Raw genomic sequence first — 25,224 nt, 5'->3', positions numbered from 1 at the left:
TGGGTTCTTTCTGTTAGAGATTGTTCAAGTCAGGATAACCATTACATTGAAATAAAATGTTGATACTTTTCCTTTATTTTTTAACAAACGCATAAAGCTTCATTCTTACGTTTTAAAATCTCACCTGTGTCTTGAGATGTGATTCAATAAAAGTTGTTAATAGTAATGCCTCAGGTAGTCAATATAAGGATAGATCAACGTATCATCCTAGACCATATTGTCCAAGCTGACTGCTAGAAATGGAGAATTTGCCGTCATAGATAATAATTTCTTATCACTTTTGTTCCTGTCTAATATTCCCCTAATATGTCAGTAGTTTACTTATACTAAGAACAAACACCAGCCTTCATTTAAAAAAATCAGGAAGACAACTTTAGAGAGTGTAGTTGCTAACAAGCCATGGGTTACTGAGAAATTAGTTACATTGGATTTACAACTGCCCCCGCATTGAAATCTGCTTCTCGCCACCGATAACAGTTGGACAGACAGTCTCAACTGTTGCTAACATTTCTTTGTAATTTAAATTCAACTAGCAGCTGTCTGCTAGCCGTAGCTAACATTAGCCCAAGACACATAGCCAAAGTCAAAGGTAGCTTAATTTCTGCAGACATTCTTCTTCTTCATCGCATATTGCCTAAACATGCTCCCCCAGCATGATACAGAAGAGAAAAGCTGAAATTCTCAGCTAACATGACGCCACCGGCGATGTGAATGAATGCCAACATTTGGTGTTGAGATGGTAGCTAATGGGTTATGAAATGTGTTGTTTTAGTTTGAATTATGCCCCTACCTCCCTCAAAATTAAAACTGTCCATAGTTTTTTTTTCCATCCATGTTGCTCATATGTTAGGTGGGGGTTATTTCTGTAGTAGATGGACAATTATGAAAACGTGAAACAGACTGTGGATCATCTTAGATTTATCCAGCCATGGCCAGACAACACAGAAACACAACACACATGGCTGACAAAGTGCAGACCATCGCTGACCCATGCTGACCAAGATCTCACAATCATTGACAATCATGGGCAAAATGGCAAAGTCTTCATCACACAGTGTTGCTTATATTCTGCTAGAAGGTACAGCCCACAAATTCCTTTCCATTTGGGTACATCACTATAAAACAATAAAGATGACATGACACTGATTTGTATACATAACAGATGTAGACTCTCTGTCTAGCAAACAGTTGCTGACAACATATAGTTGGCTCCTATCCAAACATAGATCTGCTACTACTTAAGTGCTTCACCCATATAAGGTTACAGCTTCAGACATCCAAAAGTAGAATTACTGTGAGATGGTTGACACAATTTAAAGATATGTCCACAAAATTATCAAGATGAATGAATCCATTTAAATATATACTAACATCATATCTAGAAGCGATGATATGAAAACAATAGGCATATTCCTTAAGACAAATTACACCAGTCTTACTTTCTAACTACAAATGAGTTTCCTATGTTGAATTTGAAACAAGAGCAAACTGGCTGCCATGTGAAAATGTCAGTGCCCCCTTTTCATAGACATTCAATATGTTCATAAACATAAATAAATTGACATGACATGTTCAGCACAATAAAAATATGGCTGCATAAAAGGCTTAAAAATGGCAAGAATATACCATTCAGAAAAACAGCATTCATTAGGCAATGTTTACTTTAAAAAGTACCCCCCCCCCCCACCCCCACATTTCTGTAAATCTTATATTCATATAAACTCTGTTACGAATCAGTGTGTGATGTAGTCATGAGTAACATGACCACCTCCTGATATGTGGTTAAACTGTGATTCAGTGAAGATCGTGTGGCAATAAAATAGAAACTAAGCATCCAAATGATTAAATGCTGTGACATATTCTTTCAACAGAGACAGTGATTTTCATTAACTTACATCCACTGATGTCAAAAGGGAGGGACATTTAAACTCTGGATATAGCATCATTTCACATTAGATTAAAAGAGCACATAATTTTAGACACGGTTAAATGTTACATGCGCCATTTAGTTTCCAAGGTAACAAGGAGGGTATATTTAGAGAGTACTAAACTAAGACAGAGGGGAAAAAAGTGTTAATAATCTTGATGGACTAATTACAATTAGTCGGAGTCAAATAGTAAAGATCACAAAACCTCATCTGCTTCCTGTCGAAGGTGAGAGAATGCTTTAGAACAACCAGCATGCTCATTCAGCACCACTTCTGACACCTGCGTCATTCAGTATTTAGTGGCATTACTGATTCACATGGTAGAGTAGAGGTTTCACTTGAGCTGCTCTACGAGGGAGGTTCAGGGGAAATACAGACGTCAATGGGAAAAGGTCTTTCTGTCTTGTTTAGACATTTTAGAAGCCCAATGAGATGCTAAACTCTAATACTTATATGAACCCATGCATCTCAAAAACACAGATTCAAGAGTTGAAATATTTTCACTGTAGATTTCTTCATAGAAAAAAGATGAACACTTTTTATCATGTGCTTTATTAAACTAAAGATAAAACAAATGATTATGAGAATCCTCTTCAGTTTGATGTACGTTCTAATGAACAAAGGGGAAAAGCACACATTTTGTTAAGATGTCAAATGTTTTTAAAATAACATGATGTAACGCCTCTCAGAAAAAACATGTAACGTTGTGTGCACATTTGTGGTTTTAAATTGTTTTTAGGAAATGTTTTAGTGCCAGCGACTCAGAAAGCATGAGATGTGTTTATTGCCAGTTTAATCCCAATCTAACAAAGTCAGGTTTTCTATGCAATTCTTACTCTACCCCAGTACGGTGCTACATTCTTTAAGGTTCCAGTAATGTATTTTTCAGCCACCTAAGAGAAAAATAAACAAGTGGTAATATGTTGAGGGGGATTCATCAATTAATTGATGATTATGTTTATAGAAGTTCATAGACTAGAAGAAGCAGCCATAACCAGCGTGATGCCTAGCCAGGGACAGGGGTCGCAAAAAGCCATGGCAAGAAAACTGTATGCACGGCTTCTACTTTGTTTTCTACATATGAGGTAATGCTTACACAGGTAGCAACACCCTTAGTATTGTTTTTTTTTAAGTTTTATTTTTTGGCTATTTGTGCCTTTATTGGAGGGATAGGATAGTGGATAGAGTCGGAAATCAGGGAGAGAGAGAGAGTGGGGAATGAATTGCGGGAAAGGAGCCACAGGTAGGATTTGAACCTGGGCCGCCCGCTTGGAGGACTACAGCCTCTATACATGGGGCGTGCACACCAACCACCGCACCACCAGTGTCCCAGTATCACCAATTTTAAATCGTTAGTTATATGTTAAAGAAGCTAAATGATCAAATGAGAAGTGGGGTCATTTTCTCCACCCGTTACTATACAATCATACTTTTTTTTAAATAAAAACCAGCCACCAGCCACTGCCATAGGCAGCTGATGTTTGGAGCATATGACTGGAACAGAAGTACATTTAAAGGCAAGAATAAAAAGACATAAATACAGTACAAGTTTATCTATGTAACTTAATCTAATGCCTTTACGTAACTATTGTTGAATAATAATAGTAGTAATAGTTAAAAAATACTCTGGATGTCAAAAAAAACAAAACAACTCAAACATTTAAAGAAAAAAAGATTCTCGTACATAAATTAACACCTGAGAGCTGCCCTGAGTTTAGCAGAGCGTCCTCTAGGATTGTCTTTGACATCTTCCCTCTCTGGGGTGATCACTTTTCTTCGCAGAGGACGCCAATACAAACTCCCACCATCTCTTTTTTCATCCAACATCTTTCCCTTCCCCCCCTTCCTCGGGCTAAAGTGATACTGGTCCAGATTAGACAAGTCTTCTCCTTGAAGGAAACGTTTGACCAGTCTGTCTTCTAGAGAATGAAAGGTGATCACGCAGAGACGTCCTCCAGGTCTTAGTGCTGCCCGGGCGGCACACAGCCCTGCGTGGAGTTCGTTCAGTTCATCGTTCACTAAGATACGCAGAGCTTGGAATGTCTTAGTGGCCACATGTGCAGGTCGGTGGAGCCGGTCTTTACGTGCATAGACAACAGCTGCAGGAAGTGATCCTAGAGGCAAAGGAAATGTCAGAGTGAGGGGATCTTATAAAAACAAGTTGATTTGTATCATATTGAAAAAAAAGTTACATTGCGATCCGCTTTTTTGACTGTTACATATGCAGTAAAAAAAAAAATACAGGACATCATACCAGATAAATGCAGTGTGTATGTAGTCAGATATAAAATTAACATTTCACAAAATGTCAAAAAACAAAAATGTTGAGGTCTTAAAGTCTCAAAAAAAAAAAACATGAAATGAGACATCAACACAACCATGAATTCAGAAGACCAAAAGGTGTAGATTAAATGTCTTGTGTGGCTACAAACTGACAAATTTGTGTTTAACTCTGAATGTAAGACTGAATAAACCATGTGGTCCCTCTAGTCTCTTCACAGTTGTCATCCAGGGTCATTGATTAATTAATTCATCCTTGTGTTTTCTGAAAATAAAAATTCAGTAAAACAAGATTCCACAATATCGACATATTTTCATCCAGTATTTTCATCATTTGCCGTATTGTCTCGAGTCACCGTGCCGCCAGCCTGAATGCATTTCAGATACAGCTTTCTCTCTCAGACTTTTTCTTTGCACAGTTCATTTTCTAGTCAGAAATGGTGGACCCCTTGGAAGTTATTTTTTTTGGTTAATAGTTCGGTAGCTTGGTAGTAATTATTCTTTTCTTAAGGAAACGATCAATATCCCCAGTGCTTTGAATGTCAAGCTTTTAAAGTAACAAAATGCAGGAATTTGGTTTGGTGCGCTTTGGCGTCCAACAAAGGTCTCTGCATGCAGTTACAATGTTGTCAAAGCCACATTTAGTGCCGTTTAGCCTACCCCTGTTAGACAACGTGCGTCTGTTCAGAGGCAAATTCAAGCAAGTCGGTGAAGATGTTTTGAGAAGCCAAAGAACCATGTTGCCTGATAAGGTACACTGACACAGTGTCTTCAGCCAGTTTGCATGCAGGGTATGTGTATTCAGCTTACCCTGATATCTATGGGATGTGGCTAAATGGCTTCACTGGAGAGGTTAGTTCATTACATGCTAGTTGAGATAGGTTTGGTTATTACACTCATGCCACTGATCAGAGTTCATGACTGGCTTCAGACCAACAACTTGTATTGTTTTTTTTTGTGTCTAACCTTACCCATAACTTTGATGTCTCCCGAACCTTAATCATGAATGGTTTTCATAGGTCAATGACAAAAGAAAGGGGGATGTAATACATAGTACACAACCCAACACTCACAAGCTCAGTGAAATGAAAAAGGTCAACTCTTCAGGAGACCACACAGTCTACATGCACCCAAAGGACAAGAAGAACTACTACCTTCGGTGGTAATATACACATTTGAGTTAATTTGGAGGAGGAGTGAAGGAGGCCATCTGTGTCAATCTGAGTCACTGCCACACCACTTATCAGCTAACACACCACCAAACCATACCTTGAGTCTTGTGACACTGAAGACTCTAACGCCACCAATGACTCAACAACCCACAGGTGTAAGCAGTGCGATTATCACAACAAATGTCGGGATATCCATGGGTCAGAAGAAAAAAAAAGAAGCTCTTTGAGTAAAAACAAAGTAGCCTAATGTGATTAAATTGGATTATAACAAGTGTGTATATTAGCCATAGCTTACATTTTCTGCCTCTCTTCAGTTTGTGTGTTGTTAATTCAAAGAAGTGATTAAATAGAATTCAGAGCACAGGAAAGATCAATCATGAACCAATGGAAAAAGAGGTCCAGCAGGACTCAGTGACAGGTCCATCAGAAGCTCTGTGCAGGGCAGATGGAGGGTGGAGACCATGTTGATATGGCTGATGTGTCACCAAAAATACGGATGTAGATCCCTTCCTGTTATAAGCAGACTATTTTTTTTTTTTTTTTTACAAAACTTTAACACCTACGTTGCTTTTTGGGTGACCCCTCTTCAAAATAAATGAGCAATATGGAGAAAGGTACGAATTCAGAACACGTCAGATTTAAGTCACAAAAAGATACATTAATGTTTTCCTAAAGGGCAAGGACCAAAACTCCAATTGCAAATGTATTGAGAATAATCTGCACGACTTAAATACATCAAAATGAGCTTTATATAAATACATGTTAAGACTTTGGAGAGCCAAGACTGATCAACACATAACTACGTCACAGAAGGCTAAAGAACAGTTAGACACTTATATAGACGTAAAGAGAAACTGCAATAAATAGAGAAGTGAGTGATGTGGCATTTCTCTCCTCCTGCACTAAACAGCCCGAGGTGTGACTCACACTGCAATCAATACAATGCCTGCACAGCAAGGACCAGCCCTGGTCTGGTCTCACCAAGCCATGTACTCTCCTTCTAATTCACCTTTTAAATGTACTACAGACAGATCCATGGAGAGAAGAAGATATGAGATGATGTGTGCATGAAGGGGGAATTAGGTCATTAAGAAGAAGAAAAATAAACAAGTGCATTTTTTTCACCGCTGAACAAACAGCATCACAAAGATTTTCTGTTAAAGAAAGTAAAAAAAGAATAAAATAAAGGAAATGTGGCTTGAGGCATAGACAAGCCTTTGGTTCATCTAATCACATCTTCTGTGTCTATCTTTTAGTACTTTTCAACAGGTAAACTTGTTCTTAATGCATTTTAAATTAGAAGTGATGTGTTGGTGGAAATTTAGGTTAAACAGCTTGTTGGCATTTGATTTAAAACCACAATGTCCTTCCCCCTAGCCACACACACACACACGCGCGCCCACACACGCACACACACGCACACGCACACATGCACACGCACACGCACAAGCACACGCGTTAATACAGGATCATTAAGCCGTGGTGTTGACTTGAATGTATTTGGTGCTGTTGTTGCTGTAATTGAGCTAAAACAGATGCCTTTTCAGACTTGGTTCCTGCTGTCAGCGTTCAACACAATTAACAACGTTTCCATTAACTTAAAGGTTGGGTTGGAATGGGTGAGCCGCTACTATAAATTCAGCCTCTTAAACACCTCTAAAAAAAACTAAACAAAACTTTAAAAAAAAAACAACCTCTTCATGGCGATAGCATTGTTCTGTAAATGTTTGACGTTATTAAAACATTTAAATCAAATATAAAATGATGTGATCTTTAGGTCACTAACAATATTATTCGAATATAATTACAATACTTCGAATATCATAGCATATGACAGAATACAGCAAACCCTATAGGTTCATGACTTAATCTCTGTATGCATCAAAATAGAAACGTGCAGATTTGCAAATTGTTAGAGCAGTGCCATAGTTCTCACATTAGGAACTAATCAACCAATTTATGAGAATGGGGTGGAAATTAGGGAATCATGCATGACTGATTGTAACCACAGTTTTGTCTGTCACGGAGACCCTTCAGATACAGGCACTGGTGTCAGTATCAGAACAACTCTAATTTAGTTTATATTAAGACTCGCTTCAGGAAGAAAATGTAGGAACAAGATGTTTCTCACATTATGTCCTGATACCACCTTGTCCCTACATTAACCCCACCTACCACTCCCCACCCGTCAGTATCACTGTCATAACTGTTATAATAACCCCAATGTACTTTTTAAAAAATCAAGACATCTCTTATTGTTCTAAATAAACATGCGTGGTGACTTGCTCTGCTTAAAAAAAAAAAAAAAAAAGATGAAACAGCTGCTCTTACTCACACCTGTTCTCCCAGGGTGACACTGACGCACATACTGCTCTGTGCAACAACTACTGAAACGACATCTCAATCATTCAGCAGGCTAAATCTGAAGGCAAACGTCTATAAAAAAACGCTCAAGAAAACAGCGTGGATAAACAAAGTAACCCTATATTTTTGCATGAGGGTGTCGTGTGTGTGTGAGCAGATCTTGGTGTTTGCATTGAGGTGTGTGCATGTTTGTGAGCAGAGCAATGGGGGAATATGTGGGGGGGGGGGGGGGGGGAGAAAGCAATAAAAGGCAATATTGAGGGAGAGAAAGATGGGATACTGTGTGTGAGATGCTGTTTATTTTCAAGGCATTAGCCACAGTCTGTTCCTGGACCTCAAGCTCTCTCTTTTTTTTTCCCTCAATCTTAAAAGGAATGTGCAAAAAAATCACCAAACAGAGGCAGGAGAGAGGAAGATGACTGAGGTCACAGTCCATGTAATTTTCTGAGACACGCAAGTTCCACAGGGAGACAGCCTCAATAACTCCACTCGTGCTTTATTTTTCCCTCCAAAATTCTGCAGGGAATTGATCAGGAGAGTGTCGAGATATACCTGCCACCACGCTGGCCAGCTGCTGCGTCCGGGTGATGGGGTTGACACGACGTGCCTCCACAATGGCTGAAGCTATTTTCCAGGCGTGTCTTTCTTCCCCATATGCAGTGAGGATGGATGCAAGAGCCTGTTGATCTAAGGTATTCACAACGTCAGCAGCGCAGGGCATGTCGGGGTACCTACGCACAAAGAGAAGACCAATTAAGCTGCTTGACGTCATGTCCTTGCTGACAGTGGCGAATCCTGACAACTCTGAGATACAGCTGAAAATCTTTATGGCTGACAGTTGTGAACAGAAGGACTGTGAGGGAATGAGAGGAGAGATGCAGCTTCTGCAAAAGCATATACTAGGGTTATTTTAGCTGCTTGCTTAGCACATTAAGCTGTTATTGTGAAGTGATTTATATACATTTCTGAAATCATTAAGGAAGCATTACATTGCTTGAGTGAGAGACAGAGCGACGCAAGCTTGATTGATATGAGAGAAGCCTTTATGAATGGGCTTAACATGTCTGCAGAAGGGTTTTGGATTACACACTCACACTCAACATTCAGTAATATGGGCTTATAATACCGGCTGATTCCAACAGAAAGAAAATGAGCCACTAAATTTCATGGCAGCCAAAAATGTGTTTATTTATAGGGAAGCAAGAAATGTGTATTCTTATGGACTTTATTGAGAATATTTATGAAATGTCTCTGGCTTAAACGATCAAGATAAAGATCTCATTCTGATATAACAGCAGATCTGAATTTATCAAAACACTTGCGTCATTTACTTTTTTTAGGATGAGAATACAACATAGTGCTCTCATGAAAAGTGGACACATTTTTAAATAAAGTCACAATTGTCTTTTTGTACTTCCATTTGTTGTTGCTTATCTGTCAGTAACAACACATCTGTAATGTGCGCAAATTGGTCCGCCCTCAAAGTTGATTTAACCCTCATTTCTCACCAAATGAATCAAAGCAAATGTAGTCTAGATAAAAATAAAAAGCGGTACACTAAATTATAAAAGGGAGAACAGATTTAATTAAGTGGCTTTTAATATTTAAAAAAAGTGTGCATGCATCAAACACATAAATAATCATTATTAATATAATGGTTGCTTTTTTTCCTAGTCTATTGAACCAACAGCACAAGTTGTTTATGGGATTTGTCAATGTGTTTCTACAATTGATAAGTTATGTCAATGATAGGTGTCATGTTTGGAATTAGGGACAGATAGATCGTCTTTGCTTGTTGACCTTCTTAAACTGTATGACTTCAATGTCTTAAATGTCTTTTGAGACCGGCCTGTTGTATATTTTCTTAGCTTCTTATTACTTGTATTAGCATTTATGTATATACATATATTTATATTTCCTTTCTGTGAAAATCTCTTTGTTTGGCCTTTCTGCTGATGTTTAATGTATTATTGACCTGAGTTCCTGCCAATGCTTTGTCTGTTGTTAAAGGCTCTGATGCTTTGGATAAAAGCATCTGCTAAGTGAATTGTAGGTGCTTTATAAATACAGTTATTATTATTAATAATAATAATAATAATAATAATAATAATATTACTACGTGGTTTTGAGAAACCAAAGTTGAATGTAAGTATATTAATGACTGTGGTATGTTGTCACACACAACACCTCGCACCCCTCTGAGTTTATAAAGGTATAAAACGCTGCTTTCCTTTTTTCTTTTGTCCCTAAAAAAGAACATTTATATTTATAGAAACCTGAAGAAGTTTCGCAGTAAAAACAAGGGTTTTTTAAAAAAATCACACATTTAATGTATCTGAAACAGATTTTTGAATTTATTCAGTTAATAAACATATTTTGAGGTCCATACTAGCCCGTTTATTGGCTGACCAATTGGGCTGACTTCTGGTTATTAGCTACACTTTCATATGACAGCTCAAAGGAGTAAGAAGTTATCTAAAGGAAACAGTGACTCAGATTATCCAGCTCCTCCAAACCTTGTTAATACAGAAAATGAAGTGTGAGGTTTCTAATCCAAATATGTTAATGCAAGATAATTAATGTAACTCTTTCATTAACCCTCCAGACCTTCAGTATGTTTAAGTTCTCTTACCTCTCTCCATCCATTCTCATATCCAGAGGCCCGTCCTTACTGAGGGAAAAGCCTCTGTCGGCCTGATCCATCTGCATGGAGGAGCACCCAGCGTCCAGCAGGACAGCATCCACGCTGCCTGGCTTCATGTTCATTTCAGACAGCAGGGCTTCAAGCTTGCTGAATCTGCCAAGTAAGGGTTTCACACGACCACTGAAAAGGATTAGGAGGAGAATATTACAATTAGATTTGTTTTATAAATAACAATAGCAAAACTGTGTTAAAACAAATCTGTCTTTAACTGCCAGTATTTTATGAAATAAAGCCACATGATTATGTTTCATTCATTTTTTCATATTTATTTCATTGTCATTCAAATAAAAACATGTAATGCAGAAAGTATAACTCAATCTAGTTAGAAGTTGAATTTCTATCGTTTACATGAAATGACTTGGTCTTTTTTCACTCTCTGTTTTGGTATTAAAAACATTTAAAAGATGATATGAGTTGAATACATTTTGGAGGTTAAGGAGAATACTACATTAAAAAGTACATAATATACACACACATTGTATTAGGGTAAGGTATTTCTAATGAATAACCAATTAAAATTAAGGTTGCAAGGATTAAATTTGTGGTTTCTTTGGTTTTTTTCAACCCTAGTATTCTTCAAACGCAACAAAGGTTTGATTTCTTGAACACTGAAATGTCCAAGTCTTGAAAAAATGCGTCCTTAAAAATAATTTTCAGCAAAGTCAAATGGTTGAAATATTAGTATCGCACTCCTCTATGATAATACCTCTCAGGAAAGTTAAAGTTAAGTCAAGGTTTTGGAAATATTGGTGAGTTCAGGGGGTTTCAGAATCTATTCTAATTCAATAAGTTTTGATGGGATGAGACAAGTTTATCTGGGAAATGACATACATTCAGATATATTTTTTTTAAACTTTATTTATACTCTTTAGTCTTACAGATCAGCAATCATATGTATTTCCTCTTCACATATAACACAGGTCTAAGGTGTTCTCATGATTCTCCATTAACTCCATATCACAGTTTTTTGTGTTTTGCCCCACCTGTCTGTCTCTCACCACTGATTGACTCGTCATGCTAATCAGGAACATAATGTTACTTCTAGTGTTTATCAGTTTGTTTCCCATCCTCTTTATTTTGGGCTAACAAACTACTAGTACAGAACATTTTTGTTTTTCATCATTCATTTTGGATGTGGCATTGATTCCAATTAAAATATTCTCCTAAGTTTTGTAAATATATATTTCTTATTTTACCATCTGCTTCTAAGTTCAAGAAAAACCGGATAGATGGGCCACTGAGCAGCTCTACTAGAGGATCTGGCAGATTAGAAATTTGCACAAGAACAACTTAGTGTGTACCACAACTAAAGTCATGGAGGTGCAGGATACACTGCTCTTTTTACCCTTAAGACCACTTCTCATACGGAAAGCGTTGGTCCCCTGTTTAATTTAAGGAAAGTATTACCTGTTTTTCATTCTGTTTCCAGCATCACATATAGACTGTAGATAAACAACCTTCCCTCTCAACGAGAGTCAAAACAGAGGTTGTTTTAGCGAGACATGTTTGTGGTGAGATATACATAAGATCCGATGGAAACCCACAGGAGCTGAAGTAGCTTTCCAGTCAACCTATCAGTATTGAATCAAGCATTTCCTTGGAAGCCAACTAACTCCTTTAGCTTGCCTATTGAGATCTTTCCCTGTCACCCAGCGAGCACAACTATGAATATTCAGTCAATTCCTCATGCACGAGTTGTGAGAACCTCCAGCCACATTCATGCATTTTTCATGTGACCTTTTTTAACTTGTGTGAACAAAGATGATGGCAGAGGAGTGCAACAGGAGTTAGCATCTATACATCAAGAGAGGCAGTTTTTCTGCAGCCTTCTTCACCAATCTGCTCCTTTAGATATAAAAAACTGATTTCCAGTAAAAAAAAAAAAAAAAAATATCACTCTTTAAAAAAACTTATCGAAACGTTTTATCCATCACAGAACCACTTTTAAAATCAAATCATCTCTTTAAAGATGTTTTTATTTTGGAGTCAGAAACATGTGGTGGCACCACTCTGAGGGCTATAGCCTCTGTACATGAGACACGCGATTTAACAACCAAGTTAAACCAATGTCCCCACATGCTTTTAAATCGCTTTTAAAAGACAATGTAATGGGACCAATGAAGGGATGTCTTAGAAATAACTATATGAATAGCAGGTTCCTGACATACTGCTACTACTGCTGTTGATGCACTTTGTCACTCACTCAGTCAATTCATACTTTTTGAGTTCACTAACTTTAAAAAAAGACATTGATTTATAAAACAAACATAATCATTTTTGCCAAAATCTAGCCAATCACTTATAATGACAGTGACACATACGTAGGTCTCATGCTTTTGTTTACGTTTTTTGGATTATATATTTACGTTGAATAAGTTCATATGTTGGAAAGAGACAGGGAACAAAAATAAAGTGATTAGAAAACTTTGAAAAAGGCCACCCAAATATGCAAAAAGAGAAACACTACAACACTACTTTTTACCAAGCAAATTTATTTTTAAACATTAGACAAATCAAAAGCCAGCGCTGATTGCAGTCATTATTATCATAATTGCATTAATCAGCTGCTTGACCTTAGCAAAAAAAAAAAAACAGAAAAATGTAAATCTTTAATTCATTATTCTTTTATGTGAACATCTGTGACTATCTATCAATAACAAGTTACACTGCCAGTTTTCAGTTTTCACCTCTAACATTAGCCAGTATTTACTGGTTATGTTGCTCTCATGGTCTTCTTCTTATAACAATAAAAACAGTCTCTGCTTTTAAATGTATGTGATACATTTTCAAACGTTCCTTTTAGGATGTTTCATCCTTATTTGAACCATCTAGAAACTTGTGCACATAGATTGAGTCACTGCTATCAACACTAGACCTCCATCTGGAGTACAACGCTTGTGGATTTACGTGTTTGCCTCTCGTAAACAAGTCCACAAAAGATACTCGATGCTCATCACATAAACCTTTCCTCCTTTTTTGTTTGTGAAGCCTGTATACGTATATTTTGCCAATAGATTCAACCTAGATGTTGCTCTATTGTTACTCTAAAGTTTGAAGTAAGTTTTTTGTACCAAAACAGAATCACATTGTTTACTTTGCTTATTATTTTACCCACAATGAAGTGTGGGTAAGTGTACAAGTGCATAAGCAGGTTCCAATATACTGGAGATGTTGACACAATTATTGTCAGCTTGGTGACACATTTCAAATGTAGCTCTTCTCTTAAACACAACAAGGACTCCGTCTTTCTTAAGATTAGCTAAAGGCATTCCAGGAAAGAATAAATTGGCGAAGTCCTCTGTTTCAAATACTCACCGAGGACAAAACGGCAAGGGAGCATCTCACCCACACTACCCGGACCTCCCTTTGCTTTGCTGTTGTTATTCACAATCCTGCTCATTGATTGATTTGTTAAAAAAAATCCATAATGAAGGCTTTGTTGTTCTCACCCATCACCTGCACTATCCCTTTCTCCAACTGCCTCCTAAATAACAAACCACCCAACATCTCTTATTCATCATTTCAATATATAAAGCAGAGTGTTGGTTGATATAGTTTTCTGTTACTGTCATTGGTCCAACACCAGTTTGTCCACTCTGGATAAAGGGAGGTCACCGGCCAATCAGTGTTGTGCTAATGGTTTTTGATGTTGCCTCAAAGCTAGCAGCCAACATGGACTTTAGTGTGGTGTCATTGGCCGGTTAACAACAACAACAACAACAACAACAACAACTAAAAAAAAGCCAGCCAAAATATTTTTTGTTGAGTAACTTGAGACAAAATATACTTTTTCTTGAAACCATACTTCCATTGCTGTCTTTAATCATTCCTTTCGATTTTGATCTTTTATGGAAATGTAATGGCACAAACTTTCACGCTGTCTTTTGGTGAGCATATATTTCTCATTTGACAAATCTAATAACGTTGTAGAGTAGCAGATGAAGTAACTGTAACAGTATAGTGAACAGCAAGGGTAAGCCGTTGAAATGGGATACAATTTTTAATCATAAAAGATCAGCACACCAAGGAGCTCTTGTTAAAGGATTGAGCAAGTGACGTTTCAACATGCCCTTCCTTAGACCTTGGTGTGCGGATAATTTTTTTTAAACCTCTTTATACCTTTTCGTTTTTTGGATTCAGCACCCAGTTTATTCACTTTTTAATCATCAAATTTCTGCCACAAACTTACGAAATTGAAACATGCTCATTTAACTTGACCTTCATCACTTAGCTCAACATCCAGTTGTGCTTCGTATTCCTTTATTTCAAGAATACAAAGCTGTCTGTTTGCTATCCTCAACTTCAATATTATTGCAAACTACAAAGCGTATTACATAAAGACATATTTTCAGTGAAGATACAAAAACGAGGTATTTTATATATCCATCATTGCGACTTATCATTCCCGTCATTGTTAGTTAGCAATCCTAGAGTTAAAAGAATATGTCTCATCTGGTGGTGGCTCACAGTCTCAGCTGAGGTGGAGAATGGCTACAGGCGGAGGAGAGAGGAGACAGAGCTACACTGACTGGTTGGTAGTGCCAGCAAGTGAAGCCACAACATTTCCAATGAACATTACCCAAGTGAGGGCTGCATAAAACAATTCCTCATTTTAATAGTCTCATAAAGAATTAAAAGAATGTGAGCTGGTAAATGTAAAGTACCTTTTCTATGTAACTGCAGACAAGACACATTTTTTGTGGTGCTGTCAGTGCCAGCCACCATACTAACTGGCAAAAGAGGTCCAAGAGCAGGCAGGCAACAGTTCAGCATTTACACTGAGTTGGTCCTTCAAGCTTTATTTGGAAGCAGCTTATGTAGGAGTTTATGCAAATGTTGGCTACTGTATGTAGTGAAGTTGTGTCTATGAAGAGCATAAGAAATTACCATCTAAAAGACAATCAAATCCCATCAAGCCCAAATTCCATACTTTACAGTAGAATTATATATTTGTACAGCCTGCTACAAAAAAATAAAATATATATTTGTATTATAAAACTGCTTCTTTTAAATGATACTGAGGCTAAAGTTATGCATCATTGGGTCAGGGTTGCTCTGAGGTGGATGCTGCTAGCTGTCAACTAAGCGCCACCTCAGCTAATTCAATCACTGAACCTAACCTCTGGACCATGTTTGTGGACTTTTTGATGTAAATATCAGACACATAATATGGCTTGCTGTGATGTTTAATATACAAACAGACCATTTGAGAAGTCTGGGGTCCAGATTTTTCTAATGGTTGCGATTCTCATATGACGTGATTGCAATGTTAGCACTAATACGCAGGTCTCTCTGTGTGTGGTCACCCTGCCTGGCATATTAATACTTGTTTATTGTTTGTCCAACATTTATCTATCAGTGGCAGAATTTGTGTTGGAGTCATGATTGCCACCAGCTTCTCGATAAGATGTCGAACCGTAGTCATGAGAGGAACAACTTTTTATGCTACAAATTATGTGTAGTTCACCTGGAGTGGTTAATCTGCTCTGTACCTCAAAAAAACCCTCAACTTCTTCATGCTAATAAAAACACAACTGTTAACAAACTACTTTAGCATTAGCCAACCCCTTACTGCACTTAGATGTCAACCTCTTTTTTTTTTTTTTTTTTTAAATGTAATCACTTTGGGTCTTGGAATACCAACACTGTGACAAACGCCAAACTCAAGGCTTCAAAAGGGCAGTTGACCAAATGGCTACGTCCAAAAAATTAACAATTTAAAGCGTAAAGCGTAACAATTTATTTTTCTTCACATCAAACCTCAAATCAAACAATAAGATTTTTTTAAATTATTGCCGTGACGCAATATATCTTACCTTAACAGCTGATTCACAAAAAAACGAAAATTAAAAAGGGTTGACAATGAGTTGTACAAAGAGAATCATTTGAAATAAAATGCTGATTTAAAGTCTACAACTCCCCTTGTAAGTCGCACAGCAAATTACGACAATTATGGCTGCATTTCTATCATTTTGGAATGTTTTACAGGATTCACTTCAACTTTTAATTCTGAAGAAATACGTTTCTGAAGTCAGTGTGGCCGCCCACACACAGGTGATGAACACACCTTCTACTACACACTGCGGCTTCTCCTACATGTTTTTTTTGTAAGCAACTGAAGGTTTTAAAAATATGCAAAACAGTTACATAACATTTCTAAATTATTAACTTCTTTATGTGACTTAGACACAGAGTTGGAGATATAAATGCCTTATGTAAGGTCTTATATTATTAAAGAGGACAAGTTTCAGTAGTGTATGTGCTGAGGTCTAAGTGTGGGCTCATAATTGCTTAAGAGATAAGAGCTATTTATAGTTGTAGCACCCCACAACATTGACATCATGCAAATTTGTGTTATTCTGGCTTCTCACTTGGTATGATTTTCCCAAAACAGAGATGGTTCAAAGCTGCCGATGAATCACTGGACATGTGAAATGCCAATGACAATGATTGAGAGCCAGAGCTGATGATACTATTGTAAGTCCATCGTGAGGTAAAGTTCTTATCTCAAGTCACCCGCTGGACTACACCTTCCCTTTCCAGATCTACTTAGTGAATAAACTCCATGCTGGGTAAAACTAAAAGTTTTTAGTGTAAAAATAGTCTTACTTACATTTAACCACTTAGCACATTTTTAAGCTATGCTTGCAGTTTTTTAATCTTGGTCCATTGACTGGTAAACTAGACCTGTAGACGTGTAAACGTGATGGAACGTCACAAACTTTGGCAGATTAACAGAACAAACGCGACCTTATTATCATTGCTCAACTATTATATGGAAATAACTCATAAATCATAACTCATAACTCAAAGTTAATTTTTGGTTGAACGCTTTGTTGATAACTTCTCAGCCCCATCACCAGCAAAAACTAATTATGAAAATAAAATATATAGTTGGTTTTGGGGTTTATGACCTGATAGCAGCTAGGCAACTAGCACAGAGGACAGATGACCTCTCCTTTAGGAGCAGTGCAGGTAGACTGGCATATAACCACCATCCTGAGCAGGGTGTGTTTTTCTTAACTTTAAGTTGACTAGTCTGAATTTAAAATTCTGTTTAATTGATAGAGGAGTAAGTTGTGAAGAACATCGCCAGTGAGGTCCAGTGAAAACATGTAAATGTTGTGAAATGTTCGTTAAAGGCTCACTATGCTAAAACATTTGTTTTTTTAAATCAAACCTGGTTTAAATGATATAAATACATTCTCAAAACAAGTAATACTGGGGGTTAATCTGTAGTTCTGTCCTTGTAAAACAATAAGGTATTTTAGGTTTTTATCGCAGATTTAAATCCTGCCTTTCTTTTCGGTCTTTATAGAGACTGGTTGCTGCCACATCTAAGGTTGTTTTGGACAACAATGACGTTTAAAATATGCTCGCCTCTTCTCAAAGTGGACATGCTCTGGACACTGCATTTCATGGAGCTTAGAGGTTCAACTCCAATTGTAAAGCCCTCCCTCACCCCTTTTTTCTGGCTGTACATGTTGGATGTTCTTCTTCGTCCTCATTTAGACAAAGCAAACACTGGCGTATTCTTATCTACAAGTCTATGATGTTCTGCCTGATACATATCTGAATGTGAGCGATCTTCTGTCTCTTAATGTTTACAGTCATGTATGGTAAATGGACTTGAGCTTGTATAGCGCTTTTCTAGTCTTCTGACTACTCAAAATGCTTTTACATTGTCACACCCACCCATTCACAACCATTCATATGATGATGGCAGTGGTTGTTGTGTAGTGAGACCATCACAAGTAGCTAATTCCATTCATGTACATTCATATGTCGCAGACGAAGCAGCAGGAGCAATTCGGGGTTAAGTGTCTTCCCAAGGACACATCGGACATGTTACTGCAGGAGCTGGGGATCGGACCCTCAACCTGCCGGTTGAGACACAACAACTACCAACTGAGCCACAGCCATCCGTATCTTGTATGATATTTGTATGTATGGCTGCTCATTGTTGTTCAGAAAATGTGTTAACTGTGTGGTTGCCTGTCTTGACCAATGACACAAAGAAATACGTTTTAAAGGCTTAATATGCGATTTTTTGATCCAGCAGATGTCGCCCTTGAGCACCAGCATGAAACCAAAACAACTCGAGCTGCATCGTTGTGTTAGCATGCTAATGCTAGCGATCTTTATCATGCTCGTATCTTCACACTGCAGAAACGCAGTTAAGCAGTGAATACAGTAGGTTATGTTACGTGCTTTTCTCTAGTCCCTCAATTAAACAACTTTAATACGTGAGCCGGCCATCCGGGCGATGTAAACAAACTGAAGACAGGACTCGGGAAAACTCGGAAAGCATCACAGACAGCGGGACTCGGGTGTTACACCCATTGTAGACAGTCATGACTCACAGAGTTATTTTCAGAGGATATACTTGATTTCAATTACATTTAAGAGTGAAAAATCTCATATAAAGCCTTAAATGTTGAAGTGGTTTCCATGATTAAATAAAATAAATGAATTAAAGCTATGACAAAAAAAAACAATAGTACAAGGTAACTTACTGTAATTTTCATACACTGCTTCTTTCATATCTCAAAAGGTGGCCTTCCTTTAGACTCTATTGCTTTTTGTTTTTTAACTGCTTTTCAATAAGCCCTATAAATATATTTTTTACATAAAAATATGTATATAATAATATTTATCTACCACAAATCCTCATAAACCCTCCCGTCATTCAGTTTTTCCCTGCATTCACTCGTTCTTATCCATCTTAGGCTAAGAGTACAGTCAGAGAGGACATCAGGAACCTTCACAGCAGCACCGCTTTGAGCGCACGCCCGTTCAACACGATGCTGCCTTTTCACAAATCAAACCTGAAATATTCCCTCGTGTTGACCCGCTCAGTTCCTTTACCTGCGTCACTGAAGCCTTAGACAAGATGCTGATTGATTGCTTTCAGCAGGGGAGCAGTGATGAAAATATCTACAGTCCAAAAAAGAAGACAGAGAAAGAGGCTACCAATGCAGAACCGACAAACAAACACAGGCTGATCTTTAAATATGAGATTTCTTAAATATATCAATTCTGCTGCCTAAACTGATCTAGAGGAGGTTGTCAAAACCTCCCAGGGACAGATTTATTTACTATAAAGCTACAGGTAATTTGTGAATTTGTGACTACACAGCTGCTATTTTGTTGATAGCCCTGCCATCGTCTCCTTGAAATGTCATCAATAACTGCTAAATGCTTCCCTGCTGTTCCTTCACTTTAACACATTTACTTCCTGGTTCAAAGGCTGGTTTCTGAAGAGATACAGAATGTTTCATCCCGTATGAGCAAGTTTCCAAATATGGAAATCTTGGTTACCGTGGATATTGCCTATGATGTGTAGTTGATTGATTGATTGAGGTTATTAATCATGTTGTTAGAATAGAGTGAACGTCAGACTTTTGTTGCGCTAAACAATAAAAAAAACTGGCTGTGTTTTGTCATCAACAAATTATCCAACCACATAATTCTACATTAAGGGAGATATTGTAGGAAAGCATGCACTTATGCAACTAGAAGCTAACTGTGCTGATGAGCTCAGTGTTACGTGTAGATTTAGAAAGATATAAAACATTAATCAGGTTGTTGACATTATTAAAATATCATTCCTCTCTCAGTCACAGTACACACTCAGAGGGAGAACACAGTCCTTATTTAGCCCTTCATGGGGTTGTATTGGTATCCCAGTCCTAAGTTTGACCCTGACAACTTCAACAAAATAAATTACTTAAAGGTTGCTTTCACTATTTAAATGGCCTTTAGAAAAAGTTGACTATTCAGAACTGGCAGGATTTGAACTAATTTCTTACCAACTTTGGCCGTGTGCTTCTCATGTATTTACGAAGAATTCATTTTCCTAGTATCTTAAACAGCAGCACCTTTAAGGAAGGCTTTAGTGTTTGGCTCTAATTCCCAACTAGGTACATCAAAAATACTAACGACAGACAGCAACAACTTCAGATGAGAACATGCATCATTCAAACCAGCTGTATTTTATTTTTTCAATAAAAGCACATTTCTTCAATATAACAAACATACTAAGCAGCGTCTAGTTCCCACTAAAGCAGCTACTGTACATACTAAAATTAGAGTCGATGGGATGGAAAAGCTAAACAAAAAAGAAAGCCTCTTCCAGAAAAAAGGTCAAATTTGAAAATCATCAGGAATGGGGATTTAGACAGAATAGCATGTTATTGTGTTTGCAAAGTACCCAAATCATTGCCCTTTTAATCCATCCATCCTTTATCTATACCGCATATCCCATTCAGTGTCACGGGGGCTGGCGTGGATCCCAGCTGAAGGCGAGCGGCGGGGTACACCCTGAACAGGTCAGCAGTCAATCACAGGGCTGACTCATAGAGACATTCACACTCACACTTATGTGTAATTTAAAGTGACCCTAACAGGCATGTCTTTGAACGGTAAGAAGAAGCCAGAGAGCCCAGAGAGAACCCAAGCATGCACAGGGAGAACATTCAAACCCAAGACAGAAACGGGGGGGGGGGGGGGGGGGTGCACCAGGGATTCGAACCAGGAACCTTCCTGCTGTGAGGCAACAGCGCCAACAACTATCCCACCGTGCAACTCTATTGCCCTTTTTAAATTTATCAAACTTTTTAGTTTTTCCGTTAAAACATATTCAGCTTTCCACATCTTACTCTCCTGATGTTTGACCCAACATGGCCCTTTTAAACACTGTGGTAAAATCAACTATGTGAATATTGCACAACAGGTATCCTATCTCAAATCATATCAGCATGTGTGCATGCACACAACTATATCCACTGTTTACCTGACTTGACTTTTCACTGATGTTTGCTGCCTTTTCACATTATTAACTTTATTGTGGGCACAACTACCGTGGCGCTGCGGGGAAGTCATAGCAACAACAAGGATGGTGAAAAGCAGAGAGCAGATAGGCTCAACATGCAGGAGACAAATCCTATTAAAGACTGAATATCACCCAGGGAAGAAAGAAAGAAAGAAAGCTTTCAAATAAATGTTCAGAGGTTAATTTTTTTTTTTTTTATATCATTAAAACCGGGTTCAGATCCACAACAACACTCAACAGTTTACTTTCTCTGAAGACCAGGGAGTGCAGGGGAGAAAGAAAATCCTCTCACCCTGTTGAGCGGATGCTCTGCGTGGGCTGCCTGGGTCTTTTACTCAGGCTTCCAATAATATTGGTTAATTGCTAGATTTCTCTGGCTTCTCTCAACTTGCATCAGGAGTGGGCGTGGAAGAGTTTACAGCAGGGGTATATTGCTGCTGACAGAATACAGTGTTCTTATTCTCTCTCTCTTTCTCTTAATTGTCAGTCCCTGCTCACAGGCACATTTCTCTGGCAGATTCCCTTGAGAGAGGTTTCCCCAGAATCTACGTAAAAGGATTCCTTCCCACGCCATGGTCTTAGGAACATCTCATTTTCATCCTCCCGCGCCTTGCTCATGCTCACCCTGGCATTGTGTCCTCGTGTCTCCCTGCTCGCTCGCTCGCTCTCTCTCATGTTTTCATTTTTTCTTCTCTCTCTCTCTCTCACTCTCCTTCTAAACTTCTCTGGGCTTTTCTCTTCCAGCCCCCCTCCTCCTCATATCTTATAGATCCTCTGTGGGAGGCAGCATCTCCCTCACACTGCAGGCGTGGGCCCTTACTCTGACAAATGACATGCTGGGGCCCACCAGCTTTGCGTGGGGGGGAGAAAAGCTTTAAGTTAAGAAGGAGGACTGGATTTGATTGGGTGCTGAAACTCAGGGGCTGTATCTTGGTGAGCAGTTTTTGATCGGGCTAAGGAAAGAAGTAAGAAATACAGGAAGAGCTGTGATACTATATCACACCTACGGTATGTTTGAAGAAATAATGACCACAGACCAAACCCTGCTCACAGAGGTCAAGCTGTCAGCTATGACAATAAAAATTTACTGCAAGAACATGATATAGTATAAACATTTGTCTAGAGACAGCTTATATAAAACATAAGCCTTGCCCTGTGTTTTGTGTCTTGTTGATATGTTCCAATAAATCACTTACGTGTGTTCCTTGGCTAGCTGCTCTGCCAGAGAAATGGCCGTGGGATCCCGGTCTAAAGCCAGGACGGTGACTTCAGGAACCAAATTCAGAATCGCTTTGGTATGACCACCACCTCCAAATGTCATGTCCAGGACCACCTACATGCGAGAAAGCAGAAAACAACACATTGTTCTCACAGCAGGAGTCCATAGACACTATTATTCATCATCCTCCTATCTTGGCTTCGTTAATTCGTCATTCAAGTGTTTAAGTCTCAGTGGGGCAGAAACAAATGTTACTCTGAAGTGGAGTTTAAAAAAGATGTAAAAATGAATCAACCTTAATTTTTGACTTAATGTCAAAATAAAAGCTGTAATTGATTGAAAATGTCTTAAATGTCAGTGAGTTAAAGGTAGACTCCGTCAATGTTCTTGTGTGTTCTTTGCACAATATCAAGTTCTAATCCTGATTATGTTTATTCCCTGGATTCTCTACGTCCACAGTAATGATAAAAACATTGTCTACTCTCGTGCCATGTTGGTTTCTGATCAAATATGAACACAACTACTTTGAAAATATTGAGTCTAATCGCTATTAGTAGTAGCTGCAGTAGCTCAGTCTGTAGGGACTTGGGTTGAGAATCGGAGGGTTGCCAGTTCAAATCCCGACACGGACCAAGTCCGGAAATTGGTCTGATAGCTGGAGAGGGCAGTCCACTTCCTGAACACTGCCGAGATGCCCTTGAGCAAGGCACCTAACCCCCCCCCCACCAGCCCAGGAGCGCCCACTGTGAGCAGCCCCCTCACTCAGAGACCTCTCCATTAGTGCATGTCCATAAGATCCTCTTTGTGCATGTGTGTGTAGCGTGTAAAAACTCATTTCCCCTTGCGGGATCAATAAATTATTATATGCATTCTTTCTAAAAGGCACACAGTAAGGTTAGATTTCTTAAAATGTAATATTGTTCTTGTCAAATGTCTACCTCCTGTAATGTAAAGGGTGTTGCTTTTATTCACAAACAAAGAGATGTACCACTAAACTTTGCAGTTCCCCTCAGTTAAATGACTTTCTTTGCTTCTCAAAAGTTTGGTTCATGAGCTCATTGATATATATTTTTTAAGGCCAAAAACTTGACTGAACTTTTGTTGACTCCCTCCTTTGTCATACTCGGCTGTTTTCAGGAACAAAGCTCTGATTCCCTCCAGGGTTTCAAACTGGACATATTTGTTAGTAGACATTTTAAAGCTCACTGTCTATTTGGAACTGTCCTGGTTATAATTTTGGAAAAACTAGGAAACAGTTAATTGTATTGTAAATGAATTGTATGCTATGTATCTGACTTAGGACTCACTATAAAAAAAAAATCTACTGAAAAGCCAATAAACATGCACGCAAACTCAGCCAAAGAGACTGTGGCTCAATGTAAATCAAGCCAATGTTTAGGTGTTGATGGTAGGCAGGCAGCAGAATAAAGTCATGTGGCTGATACATTACACTATATATATATATATATATATATATATATATATATATATATATATAACAAAAGAGTATACATGTTGATCATTGGTGTAGTGCTTAAGTTAAAGCAAGTGCATGATACTATGGTTAGAGGGTTAACAACGGTTCCTATGGTGACAGTCACAGTCCAATGTTAGATGCTGTATTACAATAGTGTCCTCATAAAATATGATGTTTTGCTTAGCCAAAAATCTATTATATAAAATGTGCATATTCTTTTTTTTTTCATTTGCAAAAAAGAAAGAAAGAAAGAAGATTGGTGAAGCATCTTTATGGACCGTCAGCTCTACACATGCGGTGATTTTCTATCACTTGCGGTTGCCATCTCAGCTCACCTGCCTGCTTCAAGACAGACGTCGAGTGGATCTAATCAATACCGTTTCTCAGTAGAGAAAAAAAAAAGGTGTCTTCAGTGTTGACAGCATTAAAAATCACGGTAAGGATTTATATAAACCCTGACATACCAGAACATCTTTCATATCTCATTAGACAAATGTATCCATTGGATAAAGGTTTTATAGAAACAATGAAGAGATCATGCCACAGTGGAACTGCCAACCCAATCACCATGAGAAACCACCAACACATACTACCTACAGTATGTCGATACAAACTGTCAGCCCATGAAGTGACTGATCAACTAATCACAGACAGAGCTCAATCACATATATCCTGATGGATGTATTTCAAGGGCAGCAGGTTATCACCTTGATTATATGCATCTTCAAATTCTGTGAAGATACTGCACGCTACGTGCCAGCTGTAAAGCTTTTGGTGGGAAGACCTTATTGTTGTGTTATTTTGTATAATTTCTTGATGTAGTAGTATCGATGCAACCCTCAAGTTACTTCTAAAAGCAATACGATCATTTATTTGTACAGATGCAAAATATATGATGGGATATGTCTTAAAAGGATGAACGAGAGAGAGAGAGAGAACTCTGCTGTAAAACAATCATGTTAAAAATCTGGATAGGTTTCCTTTATTTTGCATTCACTTTGTTCTAATGAATTAACATGTTATTATAGGCGATACTAGTTTCATTTTACAACAGAATATGTTTTTTTATAAAAATGTTATGTGTTAAAAGCACCATTTATTAAAATATATGTTGAGAAAAAAGGGAGAGGGAAAATGTTTTATCAAGGAAATGTCAAATAGCTGCCATAACATCTTTGCTCTGTTTGTCAGGTTACTTTCAACTCTGCTGTATCCAACCACAAAAAAAAAACACCTCCTGTCCAGA

General features: G+C 38.0%; 1 protein-coding gene across 1 annotated transcript in view; it reads right to left on the bottom strand.

Moving 5' to 3' along the window:
- Positions 1–52: 52 nt before the first annotated feature.
- The window catches only part of mettl15 (methyltransferase 15, mitochondrial 12S rRNA N4-cytidine), a 49,975-nt gene continuing 24,803 nt past the window's right edge, over positions 53–25,224 (bottom strand). The window contains exons 3-6 of the mRNA XM_020632545.3: positions 22,479–22,615; positions 10,377–10,568; positions 8,297–8,475; positions 53–4,042 (exon numbers count right to left, since the gene is read on the bottom strand). Of these exons, the coding sequence (XP_020488201.1) occupies positions 3,618–4,042; positions 8,297–8,475; positions 10,377–10,568; positions 22,479–22,615 (933 nt within the window). The 3' untranslated portion in view covers positions 53–3,617. The remainder of the gene's footprint in view (positions 4,043–8,296; positions 8,476–10,376; positions 10,569–22,478; positions 22,616–25,224) is intronic.

This window comes from Labrus bergylta, chromosome 3 (assembly GCF_963930695.1).
Source record: "Labrus bergylta chromosome 3, fLabBer1.1, whole genome shotgun sequence".
In the NCBI taxonomy this organism is placed as follows: domain Eukaryota; kingdom Metazoa; phylum Chordata; class Actinopteri; order Labriformes; family Labridae; genus Labrus; species Labrus bergylta.
Note: the sequence above shows the minus strand (reverse complement) of the source record. Positions and strands in the feature narration are given on the sequence as shown.